General features: G+C 55.6%; 5 protein-coding genes across 5 annotated transcripts; 2 read left to right on the top strand and 3 right to left on the bottom strand.

Moving 5' to 3' along the window:
- Positions 1-1,249: 1,249 nt before the first annotated feature.
- CC84DRAFT_1216666 (uncharacterized protein) lies at positions 1,250-2,926 on the top strand (the record flags this gene model as incomplete). The annotated part of the gene is made up of 4 exons (XM_018182831.1): positions 1,250-1,389; positions 1,443-1,510; positions 1,566-1,764; positions 1,816-2,926. 4 exons carry the CDS (start codon positions 1,250-1,252, stop codon positions 2,924-2,926), a joined length of 1,518 nt encoding a protein of 505 aa, XP_018038123.1.
- Positions 2,927-4,595: 1,669 nt separating this feature from the next.
- CC84DRAFT_1216664 (uncharacterized protein) lies at positions 4,596-5,505 on the top strand (the record flags this gene model as incomplete). The annotated part of the gene is made up of 2 exons (XM_018182830.1): positions 4,596-4,836; positions 4,940-5,505. The coding sequence occupies 2 exons, from the start codon at positions 4,596-4,598 to the stop codon at positions 5,503-5,505; spliced, it is 807 nt and encodes a 268-aa protein (XP_018038122.1).
- Positions 5,506-7,242: 1,737 nt separating this feature from the next.
- Positions 7,243-8,249, bottom strand: CC84DRAFT_715477 (uncharacterized protein). The gene has a single exon (XM_018187136.1). It carries the CDS (start codon positions 7,942-7,944, stop codon positions 7,378-7,380), a length of 567 nt encoding a protein of 188 aa, XP_018038121.1. The 5' UTR covers positions 7,945-8,249; the 3' UTR covers positions 7,243-7,377.
- CC84DRAFT_714617 (uncharacterized protein) lies at positions 7,766-9,020 on the bottom strand. The gene is made up of 2 exons (XM_018187134.1): positions 8,045-9,020; positions 7,766-7,982 (listed from the first exon to the last, which is right to left on the bottom strand). Exon 1 carries the CDS (start codon positions 8,820-8,822, stop codon positions 8,202-8,204), a length of 621 nt encoding a protein of 206 aa, XP_018038120.1. The 5' UTR covers positions 8,823-9,020; the 3' UTR covers positions 7,766-7,982; positions 8,045-8,201.
- Positions 9,021-10,755: 1,735 nt separating this feature from the next.
- CC84DRAFT_1216663 (methyltransferase LaeA) lies at positions 10,756-12,133 on the bottom strand (the record flags this gene model as incomplete). The annotated part of the gene is made up of 7 exons (XM_018182829.1): positions 10,756-10,789; positions 10,850-11,275; positions 11,323-11,466; positions 11,523-11,560; positions 11,616-11,634; positions 11,800-11,925; positions 12,120-12,133. The coding sequence occupies 7 exons, from the start codon at positions 12,131-12,133 to the stop codon at positions 10,756-10,758; spliced, it is 801 nt and encodes a 266-aa protein (XP_018038119.1).
- Between the last annotated feature and the right edge of the window lie 840 nt (positions 12,134-12,973).

Raw genomic sequence — 12,973 nt, 5'->3', positions numbered from 1 at the left:
TCACTTGGACCGGTTCTTGAGTCGAGCTGCAATATGCGAGCGGAGTTGAATGATGGTTGGTCGGTGTCGGAATGGGTTCCGGAACAGATGGCGATATCGGCACTAGGCGAGGGACGAGGCTGCGATTGGTCGACTCGCTATCTCTCTCCAGGCTGATCACTCACTGCGCCCTTCCCAGATGTTATGTGGTTACCCTTTCTAGCCTTCAGGATGCAAGGCCGCGCAGGCATTACCGGAGATGATGGCGCGCACCACGGCGCAGGCATTATTGGTAATGCAATGCGCGGTGTGCGGGGTGTGAAGCGAGTGTTCCCTCATGCATGAACACAGCGTCTCTATCGCAGATCAGCGTTGAAGGGGGCGAATGCGTTTCTCTACACTGGAGGATCAGAATCATGAGAAAATTGGGCGAGCGGGTCGGGCGTGCCGTAGCGGTCGAGCACATGCGCATTGTGCGCCAAGGTCGAGCTGGAGGCGCATTTCCAAGATATTGGCCATTTGAAGCTTTCCAGTGTATGGTGTAGTCGACGAAAAGTTTGGGGGTGGAGTGACACATTGTTAGGGAGAAGATAGCGTATACCTCCCATACACTGATTCGGTGAGTAACACGCCCGCGCGCTTCAGCCTCGACTTTCCTTACACGGTCGCCGCAACACTGCCGGACCGCAGTGCCATGATCCATCCGATATTCGCATGCGCTTGACGCGAAGACGGCCTGCGCTCAGGGCCAGAGGCCGCGAGATGCAGCACCAACAAGGCATGGTGCGTGGGCGCGAGAGCGTGTGAGTGGTTGGACTTGCCAAGTTGTCAAGCAGCGGGGAAAGGGCGTGCGACAAGTCGTTTCCCGGCGGGACAGGCTAGTGCCAGTGCCAGACGCCATCTCTCTCACTTCGACATGCAGGGTGCCTCGACCCAACCCAGTTCTAGGATGACTCAAGTGAGCACCACCTGGAGCTGCCATGTAGCTATAAGATCACCTGTTCGCCTTCTGCCGCCTCGGTTTCCAGCCCAAGCCCGCCTCAACGACCTCCTGCACCCCTCTGCACGGCTTCTTGACCTTTGATCTTGTAGTTCGGTGTCTTCTGGGCCCAGACGCGTGCTAGCCGCGTTCAACCAACCAGCAGGCGGCCGCCCTCATACACCCTTCTTTGTTCCCCCTTGCGCAAGCCAAGCGGGCACGCGCTCAGCCAGAATGCCAGTCCATCACATGGTGCCGCTGCCAGCTCCAGCCCGGAGAGACTCCAACACAATGCACGCGATTGGGAGCCACCTTCAGTATCGCATGCTTCAAATGGCACACTATGGCCAGCCTACCATCGACATCGAGCTTGACGAAAGCCAGCATGAGGCCAATCGTGCAATCTTCAGCTACTCCACCATGGACACAATGTATGTACACCAGTCCGGCTGCCCTCCGACCATATACACTGACCCGAGGGCAGCGAAGGAAAAGTGCACATTACAGCACAGCATGACACCCACTTTAGGGAAATCGAGATCGCATTCACTGGTGAGTAATGTCCGGGTGGATCTCGCTCGAGTCGGTTCGCTAATCGTGGGTGCAGGCGCGGCACACGTATTCGTAGAACGGCTGACGACCACACCTGCCATGAGCGGACGAACAGAAGCATCCCACAAGTTTCTCGCATTGAAGATGCCTCTCAACCCTGACGATATTCCTTCTCCACGTATCCTGCGGGCAGGCCAGAAGTACACCTTCCCATTCGTTTTTACCATCCCGACTCAGCTCCTACCGAGAGCATGGTAAGTGCGCACCTCCAGAATGCTTACGGACGAATGTCTAATATGTGCCAGCCCCCATGCTGTTGCTTCAGACTACGTTCGCCAGACGCACCTTATGCTTCCGCCGAGTATGGGTGACGCCGAGCTGTCGGGATTCGGTGGGATCCTCCTCGACGACATGGCGCCCGAAATGGCGAAAATCACATATGGAGTCAAAGCGCGAATCCTGCAACTGCACGAAGATAAGCTTGTATTGTTGGCACAGAAGACGAGAAAGGTTCGCGTAAAGCCAGCCTTTGAAGAGCAGCCACCACTCAACACCGATGGAAACAAGGAATTCCGCCCAAGGCTCGAACGAAACATCAAGAAGGGCTTGTTCAAAGGCAAGACCGGCACTCTCATTGCTCAAGCCAGCCAACCGAAACCCCTCGTAATTCCGGGAGCCCGGACCTTGGATGCAGGACCAATCGCAACGAGGGCAAAGGTTTACCTGCGTTTTGACCCCACAGACGAGAACAGCTTGCCTCCAAGGCTGGGTTCTCTCAAGACGAGCATGAAAGCCTCAACTTTCTACGCTTCTAGCGCAAGGAACAACTTCCCCACACGAGAAACCCTCATCTATGACCACACCCAAGGAGCATACACAGATACGATTTCCATCTCGACCATGTGCATTGGCACAACCGCGCAATGGGAAAAGCAACCCGCGTCCGCCAACCCACCGACCGAAGAAGATATTGAGCGCCGCGACTCTGGGATATCCGACTGCTCTGGCCTCTCTGCACCGTCGTACAAATCTAACATTCCAACTCCTTCTTCCAACTACAAGGGCGGTGCTTTCTACACGGCCTCTATCGTGGTGCCCATCACGATGCCCTTGAATAAGAACTTCCTCCCGACCTTCCACTCCTGCCTTATCTCCCGCGTATACGCTCTGAGCATGAACCTTTCCGTGCACGCACCTGGACTCGGCGACCCAACCCTGGCGCTCAAGGTGCCCCTACAGGTGTGTGCGGAGGGCAGCGCAACAGGAAACGAGAACGCGAGGGTTCGAAGCGAGGAAGCTGCTGGGATCCTGGCTGAAGCAGATAGGGTACTTTCACCCAGGAGTTTCGCGCCGCCGACTGTGGACCTACCTCCGGAATACGCCGCGTTGTCGTCAAGAGTCACTGTTGCAGGGTGAAATTCACTTGACTAGAATTGGTGCGATGGTTGGCGAGATGCTGTATACCCTGGGATTCACAACGGCGTTCTGATATTTAGGCTTGTGTGTATATAAATATTGGGAGGATCTGGGAGGCAAAACTGTGCAAGATTGTAGGTTCAGGGTTTTCTTACTTCTCTAGATCTACGATTCATTCTTGTGGATTTGTTCGATACCCTGAGGAGGCGCGCTGGACATGTTCGGTCGATTTGGGGATTAAATACCATATGGGCAGCAATGAAGTTTAGCACATCGAATAACGGCTTGTTAGATATTGTCGTATCCACGTACATTAGCTAGCAGGGCATTGGCTATCACTGTCTCTTGATGGCTTCAACCACCCAGAGGCTGCGATTTGGTACGTGTGTCAATGTCAACATGCTGATCTTAAAGACACACGCCTTGACGTTGGACCGCACAACCTGGGGTCACTCAGCATATAGTGGGTCGTGAACTTTCATGCGTAATACTGCACGCTCGCACAGCAACGGGGGGTGCAACAAGGGGGTATAGAGTCCAAACTTGCAGCGTCAACAAACCTCGTAACAGATTCCGTGCGCAGAGAGCGGAACTCACCTCGCGAACAATTGATGTGTCGTTGTTTGAATTGAAGTTCTCACCGCCTTCCGGCTCGCCCATTGCGGTCAAACAGAGCAAGCATGGTCTATATTGATCTAGCGGCAGATGGTTGGATTCTACCAGTCGCGTTCAACGGCACAGAATCTATAATTCACGCGCACGATCTGACAAGAGCTAGTCGCAACGAGGCTGTCCGAATGAACAGTTTGTTAGAATGACCACGCACTCTTCTAATTGAGTTTTTTACGCTGTGCTCTGGTAATGAGCGCGTCCAGCACGTGGAAGCGTGTTGGATGGGTTCACACGGCTCATCTGCATTACGTTCCGATGTCTCTCTGTGTTTGCTTTTGTTTTGTGCGAATAAGCCCGGCCTCTTCTTCCAGACTTCTTTTCCTCCTGGTTCAACTGAACTACAGCTTTGCCACTTTCAACGACTCTTGCCAATTCACTTCATCACCTACGAGCACTGCAAAACCCGTCTGAAAGACGAGCCAACCCGGCTAGCGACGCGTCCGCCACAGCATTGACTTATATTCGCTCGATCTATATGCACGGGCGGCACCAAACCATCGCTAGCAGCTTACCGCCCCGCAATGTCTATACTCCATAGGAAATCAACCTTCGGCCCCTTCGAGCCGCGGCTTGAAACACCAGGTCTCCGCCTCTCCCTGAACGAGTGAGTCCTATCAGAATGCTTGGGGGAGGATGTTCTTGACGTTCGGCCAGGCTGGCCGTGGAGCATAAAGATCTGCTCAAGGAGTGGGTATTGCTCACCAGCCCCTGCTATACCGACACTGACGCATATGCGCAGGATTGCGAACAATAATAAGAGCACGCAGAAAACCGATGAAGAGCGCTGGAAGTACCTGCGGATGAAACTGGGCCATGAAGAGGATGCCGAGACCCCACGGGGCCACCCCCGGATATGACAGCCATGGGAAACCACCTTGCGGACCTAGAAACCGCCTACGGTATACCGCACCAAGAGCTTCAAGCTTGGCAGGAAGAGTAAATCACTGTCGATCTTTTCGCTCATACGTGCTTATACTCATGTCATTCTAGATTCGAGATGCTTAGCAGCGCCGTCACAGGTCGCCTCTACGTGGACAAAGACTTGTACAAAACACGCGATAAGCTTGAACACGAGATGCGTCTCGAGATTCTCCGACAGACCACGCGAGCCTTTCGTGCCAATTTTTACGCCATGCACGCCTCTCTACCCTTCGAACTCCGTGACATGGTCTACAACCACATGGTGAAGGATAGTGAGGGCCAAATCTCCGACAGAACGTTCCAAGTCAGTTTTTTGGGTATGGTGGTAAGTTTTGCGACACAAATGCTGTTACGAGCTATTTGCTGATAGCCTTTCCAGTTGTGGGGCCATGCTTGCTCATCATACTGCCGCCTCTCTAGAGGTTGTGGACCGCACAGCCGTCTTCTCCCGTTTTGTGTCCGACCTGACAATGCCGGTGCTTCCGTGGCCAAAGAGGCTGGAGTCATATACTACGAGTCGTGCAACGCACACTCCTACAGTTACAAAAACGGCCCATCTCCACAACATTCTCCAGATCGACTACCTGCACCTTGGCCTCAATCCGGTGAAGCACCTTCGCTCTCTAACGGTCCACTGCTCACTGGACTTCATTCTCACCCTCTCGCCCGCGCAGCGGATCTGGTTCTGGTCGAAGTATTCGTCCCACGGGTTCCACATGTACCGCACTCAGCTCGAAGCCTTGCGCCACTTGGACTTGAAGAACGGTTTTCGACTCCGCTTTGACACTGGCCAGACCAAGAATAAGGCCACTCTAGATTTGATGCAGGTTTTGAGGTCTATTTATTTGGAGCTGATTAGCGAGGAAATGATCGTAGAGATCGTTGGAAGAGTACAATTTGACGGCGAAGGAGAGTGCAGGGAAGTGACGGAGCTGTCCCACATGTACGTTGCATACGACGAGTGGGCAGCTGAGGAGACTGACTAGTTCTACGTTATATAGGTAGAGACTACATTGCGACGCCATGGTGGAACTGCAGTAGTATGCGAAGTGTAGCAGTCTGAGACTGAACTTGGGAGATGGCGAAGGCTATGGTGGAGATGGAGCATTCACAGGTGCAAGAACAGCAAGTCCTCCGACAGCAGGGGTTTATGGGTGTATGCTTCAACACGAGCTTCGAGTTTGAGCAGGATACTATCGCAGCACACAGACTCAAATTTAGCATTTTTCATTGCTATTTCCGTCCATATATCGACATTTGCTCACCAAAATTGCATACATTGTCCTTTGCGGATTGAAAATTTTCTGACGCCAACACACGCCAGGACCATCCGTCGTCCTTGATGGGTCCCACCGCTAAAGGTGAACAGACAGCTCATATAGAACCACCACTCTTGTGGTCTGGAAAGGTATTACATTTCGATATACCAGATCAACTTCCCTTTAACTATGTAGACAGATCATGTTCGTCATAGTGGATAGGTCTAAGAGAGATCGAGTTCTAGGCTCTTCAAACCAACACGAGCGGACTACTTCGTCTCTTCTCGAGAAGGCTACTCCGCATCCCCCCAATGCAAAGCCCATCTCGCAAGATGCTCCATTCGCTGCCTCTGGTCAGGGATCTCTTGTGGGGAAGGGTAGTCGCGCTATCTCGCGGATGCTACAGCTCGCATAGGCCACCCTATTGCGCATGCCTGACGCAATCGCTAGCTCCTCCAAGCAGACGGCTTCCCAGTCGAAGCCTATGGCGAATCTTTCTGATCACACGCAGACGAAGGTTTTGTTGTAGACTTCACTACCTGACCAGCAAGGTAAAGCCTCTTCCCTTCGGCGGGCTCGATATGCGGCTTCATGTTTCCGACACTTCGATGGCTTCATACTTCACTGGGTATGTCAGGAACCATGTACGGAAGTCTTACCCAGCACCTATCATGTCACACCAACGGTTCTGGTACTGACGTCACGTTCAAACACTGAACGATGCCACGAAACAGAGAGTAAAAATTGTACGGCAAAGTAAAAAGAAAAGGGTATGATCATTATACATGGCCATCAAAGATCTACGCTTGGTGGCTGAGCCTTTCCATTCCATTCCATTTCATGTTCTCATAACCTCTCCACGAGAACAATACCACCATTGTCAGTTTCCCATAGCCATTGCAAGTGTTGGCTGGCAGCACGATTGATCAAATCGGCCTGGATTACATTCTCACCAGCCTACCTGATTTGCATTGCAATCTAGATCGGACACAGTGAACCGATGTATGGTACCAAGCTTGGGTCCTACGGAAGATATCCCAGCTCTAACACACGCTGGCAACGTAAGAATCACGTGCGCATGTATATACCTAGACACCTACGAAGCAGTGAAGCATCTCCTACAACCCTTTTTCCGAGGCACTCAGAGACCGGACTTAGCGTGCTGCAATGCGCGTCTTTTGTCACAGTCAGATTTATCCGCGCGTGGAATGTCACTGCCGCCTATTAGTGCGCGCACTTTCGTGCCCACTTGGCGCATCTCCGCTACGAACCCTCCACATCCGCTACAAGACGGTGCGGTCTTCGTCTGGTGTCGTTACATGGTGTAAAACAGCATGCGCAACCAGCTTATCAAGGCGAGACAGGGTCTGGCCCTCGTGGCGTGGGAACACAGGTAAGGCACACCATGCCAAGGTCTAGACTGCTCCTTCACGGCCCACATGTTTCGGTGACATGCGTGCTGCGATGGGGCCTCGACGCACTGGCCTAGGGTGAATGTAAGTAAGCAATGGGATCTCCGTGTGGCGCCATAAGCACCGAACGTCAGACATGCGAGGTCATCGTGGTTGGTGTACTGGCCTGCACACAGTAAGTAATTGATTACCGGAATGGGTCTGATTTCGATGGGGCGAGGTGAGATAACTTTTTCAGAGGTTGAGAAGATATTGATTGCTGGTTTTGAAAGCATGGCCGCATCCCGCTTTCTGTGCTTGGCCTTGAAGACCAAGCACGGATGGGGTTGCGGGGCTCATATGGCCCCAGCGTATTCATCAGGGGGTAGGAGTAATGGCGACTGCGAGATGACACAAACTTACCTTGGGCTGTAGATAGCGTAGGTCTTGGCTGATGGGTTCCTGTTGCATCACAGTACGCTGTACCTGAAGCGTTTCTGGTACTGCAAGATGAAAATTGGGATCTATTCCCTGTCAATTCCTGAAATGGTCTGACATTATATGCGGTCTGACCACGTCGAGATTGCGTACAGTATTCCACGTCGAGGTCGGGCCGTAGGAGACCGGGCGGAAGGAATTGTCTTCGGCGAGGTGTATAGTATCGTTCAGCCCTGTGACGCCGCACTTGACAGGCAAGAGCTGAATAGGTTGGCACAGTCCCGTAACTCGCTTGCAAGCTTTCGTCGCATAATGCGTATGGAAGGCACCATCTCATCCACGTGGTGATACAGGCCCTTGCCTTCACTGTACTAGCTGCCGCGCGTTAGAGAGCCAGTCACGGCATCAAAGTCTGTCCATCTCGAGCGGAAAGGTACCAGATCAGCGGGAGTCGGTGAGATAGTTCCTGCAAGCCTCGTGCTATCTGCACATGTGTAGCTGCTCGCGTAGCTCCTCACCGCATACATGTGCATACCCGCCGAGACCAAACCATCAGCCTGGTTCACGCCTTTAACCAGGAGGAGACAACACAGTCTACTGGAAACGGGCATTTGGCCGAACACTGCATGGTATCGGAACACATGTTGTACACCGCAAGCGTTGTGCTAAAGCTAGAAGGGGGAAACGAGCGGCCTGGACTGAGATTGGATCTTCGTATTCGGTGGGCGTGTCAGCTGCGTATATGGCGCTTGTTGAGCAGAAAACCGGGACTGGATCTCGCGGCAAAATGGAAGGTCTGCCAGGCGTGGCTGCGATACAAACGCAGGTCATGAGTCGCGGGCGTCGAGTTGGCCGCTTGGAACCATGCAGCCGTGATGAAGAGGTGCAGGCAGCGTGCAGCTCGCACATGGGCATGGGATGCGACGGCGGGAGAGCGTGATGGAGCACGCGCCTCTGCGATCGGTGGGCAAAGTTTGTTTGGGCGGCTAGGGTAGGGCCGTCGCCAACTGCGGGAAGCACATACGAAACGCCGGCCAAACGTGACCGACAGCGATGACAGTGACGGGCGGCTGCGACAAGGAAGCCAACTGAGGCGGGAAGAGACTGGACAGTGGGAGACTGGACAGTGGAGTGGTGTTTCGAGCTGCACACGGACCCTCGATGCGCCAGCGCCTGAGCAGAGCGCGAAGTGGGCACGGTGGGGACGGCAGTCATCCAACGGCGAAGGACCGCAACCCGCAATCCACGATCAACACGTCAGAGATTCAGAAGCTCCGATGCAGAGTGGAGCGGCACAAACAGGCAAGCGCCAGAGCACTTTATTGGCGACGACCAGCGATTCATCCTCCTCGCATGCTCGCCGCGAGGAATCCCCCGCCCCCCATTATTCAAAAGCAAGGCGTCGTCCCGCAGTCCCAGCACTCCGGTATCGCCCGGGTATGGCCCTTCGAAAGCGTTCACAATTCATGGGCCTTCGCCGTCAGTTGCCCTTGGATCTGGCCACGGTAAGCCTAATCGTGCGAACCGCCATGCATAGAGACCATGCACGCGCGACCTGCACACCCGTTTGCACGCACGTTTCTTGCCCCTCTATACTTATCCCACCACACACATGCCCCATGCAAGCTCCAACCCAGTCTCATCCCGGCGCTCTGGAGTCCTCGATCCTGACATGCAGCGGCTGAATTCTCCGCCACTGACATGCAGTCACGCAGTCACGCAGCCAGCGGCCAACAGACAACAGTCCCGCTTCGTCAGACCGCCTGTTGACACCTTCCGCCGTCGCCATGGCGAGGCCGAAGCTCGGCCTATTGGTGCCGCTGTGTCGGGAATGCCTACGAGCGAACCTGCCGTTCAAGGCACCTGAAAGCGGCAAGCCATGTGGACACTGTTTGCCTACCACGTCCGTAAAGAGTAACCTGCGTGCTTCATTTCATACCCCTCTCGCCACTACCACAGCCGCTGCAGGACACAAGGCATACGGTAGGGTAGCGGTGCTGCGCTGCAACCGCAAGGTCCCGTTTCCCAGTTATCATGCTCGCCGGCGGCAACAGGAACGGCTCGTCTTTGCAGGGCGGCTCAGTGCGGCTCGTGAGGTACCGGGAGGTTGGTCACCGCCGAGGCTGCAACACCAGCCACCCCTCTCCACGCAAATTTCCCTCAGAGCCCCATGCCCATGATGAAGCCACACGCTCACGTACACTTCACACCGTAGGAGCGGGACTTGATTCAGCCATTGTAATAGCATGTAGAACACGTATCGGATACCGAGCGACCGTATCATTCCTGAAGCGCTTCGTTCAACTGCAGCGTGGGCTTCCAACACCGCACCTTAGAGTGCGCCCGTGTGCTGCCACCGATTCCCAGCCTGTCATGCAGCAACGAAACACGTCATTCGCATCGAGCGCACAGATAGAACAAACAACAGCCACAAATAAGTGGGCTACAGATCGCATGCCAGCCTGCGCCGAAATGCTTTTCAACGCGGAGGCCACAGCTGCCAATGAAGCCGTGAGAAAAACCCCATATAAAACGGTTCGACATGGGCGTGACATGACATGATGCGAAACGGTAATGAAAATCAGCCGCTCCAAGCAGGCAAGCGCAATTACAATCTGCGTGGATTCGACGAACATGATGGTGAGATGGACTGCCAAACGATAAAGGTATCAATAATACGGAACTGTGAGATGCTTGCCGAAATCGAGACGAGAACGCCTGGTAGTGTGCAGCCGCCGACCGAGAACTCCATTTTTGTCCCACGCACGCATGCGCCGCCAAAAGAAAATAGGTAAAACGTCGTGGGTCGAATCGAACAGGGGCATATCGGTACGGGGGTTAAGGTCATGATCGAGATGATAGGGTGTCGTTATGCGTGGGCGAGTCCTTTGGCCTCGCCAAGAACCGCCGTGATGTGATAGGAGCTGAGCGCACAGAGCCGTACAGCGAACGTTGCCATGGGAAGTACAACAACGTCAACAACGATCCGAGAATGGGCCGTAGTACGGAGTATGGATGCCGTGGAATGCCCGACACCGAAATAGGCCGGGTAGGACACACAAGGGCCGAGTAAGAGTGCCCGATGCATACCGCATCGGTAGGATGAGTGTTGTTGCTCTAGGGCGAGGAGCTAATGGCCCAGCTGCGATCATTGTCCCGGTCGGCGGGCAGTCCAGATGTGGCTATTGAGCAAGGGATCAGCGCTGTGACCTCAATAATTTGGTGTGACGAGTTTGACTTACATGTTGTTGTACGCATGAATCTTGCGGTTACATACTTCGCGGCGTACGGCTTCGACAAGCGGCTTGACGTGCTCGTTCATATTCCACCGGTTCACGCGTGTGAAGGGCGCAGCGCTCAGAGCTTCCAGGCCCTCGGTTAGGCCTAGATTGTACCACCTACCAATATCCCTTTGGTGGGGGTCAGCGGGCCACGAGTTGTATGGCGCACGGATGATGGTCTCCTGGATATCAATGAAGCCGGCTGCTTGCAGAAGCTGGCGGGTGCGGTGGTCATACGCAATGGGGCGGTCAACGCGAGCCGTGGCATCTGCGAGGTAGTTGTACCACTGCGTGAGGTGGCTGTCTGGGGAGAGTGTGCCGTCGTCGCAGCGGGGTTCCAGGTCGATTTCGACGTGCTCTATCCACCCAGAACCAGGTTTCAGGTGACTAGCGAGATTAGCACGGCGACGCAGGGGAGCGCGGAACATGCATACGTGAAGATTTTCTGGTACATCTCGGGCCAGCTCGTGATACTACCGCAGGCCATCCTCAGATGGACCAGATCGAATGATTCCTCGCCGAGTGCCCACGGGCTTTCGTAGTCGCGTGGGACGCGAAAACGCAGGTTCGGAGGAATTCTGTGGGCGCGCTGTCAGTAGTTGCACCAATTGCGGGCTGCGGGCCGTATGCTCACTTCTCGGGCTGGATGTTGACCAGATCTAAGCCGTAGACCTATGGGAGCGGATTAGCGATTGCCGCTTCAGGCAGCGGCTTAGCAGTCGCATACCTCAGAGTTCAGATATTTGCTGCACGGTTATTAGCACGACGGAAGCAGCATCCGGTAGCGGCTCACTCACTCGGCCATGTCAATCGCCCAGATGCCGGTTCCGCAGCCCAAGTCGAGGATGCGGGGCGCCCAATGCTGCGGGATTGGGGCCTGGTGCAGGTGTTCTCTTCGTGCGACTAGGAACAGCTTGTGGTAGATGTCCATGCGGTCCTTCTCGGGCTCGTCGCACGGGTACATGTAGAGGCCGCGTCGGAAGCCGTGGTAGAGACGGCCATTCTCCTCGTAGTTGTGAGAAGCAGGAACGACCAAGCTGCACTGGGGTCAGCGTGGGTATCGCAGGCGCGCTGGTGGGCTTGCAGAGGGACACGGCGGGGGGTTGGTGCCGCGCACAGGCGGGCTGGGTGAACTTGGGGAGGGTTGTTCTGCGAGCGTGCGGTGCGGCGGGGCGGGGTGCTTGTGCGTGGTTGGGGCTCGTAGCACCAAGCGGGGACGGGTTGCACTCACCCATTTGAAGCCATCGTAACCATTGGAGCAGCCTTGGTTCGCATGCAGCGCTCGCGGGCGGCCAGGTGCTTGGTGATGTCTTGTCGTCTGTCGCAGCGGGACGGGTCGGCGGGAGGGAGGGACGGAGTGGCTAGCCGGCGGGCATCAGACGGCAGCGCTTCGACGTCTCGAGGAGCAATGCAGTGCTGCAGCGCGGGCTCGGGCAGCAGTGGGCGACGGGCACGGGGGGCGAGCGAGCGGGAGCAATGGGCCTGCAGGGCGTGCGGGCGACGAGGTTAATAACGGCGGTCCCAGGCTGCGGAGACGGTGTGTGCTGGGGAGCGGAATACAACACACGGCGCAACACGAAGGCCCGGGGTGCAGGGACAAGCTGAGTATTTAACAGCCCAAGGGACGACCCACGAACGATCCCTGAGGCTAGCAGCACGAGCACTGGAGCAGCCTCAAGTTACCCCGGCGGGCACGCCAGGAGCGACCTGCACCGCTGACGCCCGCTACTGTGAGCATCGGCGGCCACGGCGACTGGGAACCGCGCATTAACAGCTCGCGAATATTAATTAGCGTCGCGGGCCCCCTGCGCTGCTACACGGAGACAGGCAGCGATGCGGTTAGCCCGCAGGCCCACTCCGACGCCAAAGGCGCGCTCTTTTTGGCGCAGTCCCGACACGCTGGATTGTGGGACAGCTTGCGGGCGACCTTGAGAGTGCGCCGTCAGAGTCCCAGTCGGGCGGTCGCATCAGCTTGCAACAGGCCGCGACGCCCCGGTGCCGCCCATGCCACCCACCCACCGAAGCAGCCGTGCCGTCACAGAGCTGCCGCTGCAGCCACGCCTGCCCGCCTGCCCGCCTGCCCGC

The sequence above is a fragment of the Paraphaeosphaeria sporulosa genome (assembly GCF_001642045.1).
Source record: "Paraphaeosphaeria sporulosa strain AP3s5-JAC2a unplaced genomic scaffold CC84scaffold_4, whole genome shotgun sequence".
NCBI classification, from domain to species: Eukaryota; Fungi; Ascomycota; class Dothideomycetes; order Pleosporales; family Didymosphaeriaceae; genus Paraphaeosphaeria; species Paraphaeosphaeria sporulosa.
This window is presented reverse-complemented; position numbering and strand designations above follow the sequence as displayed.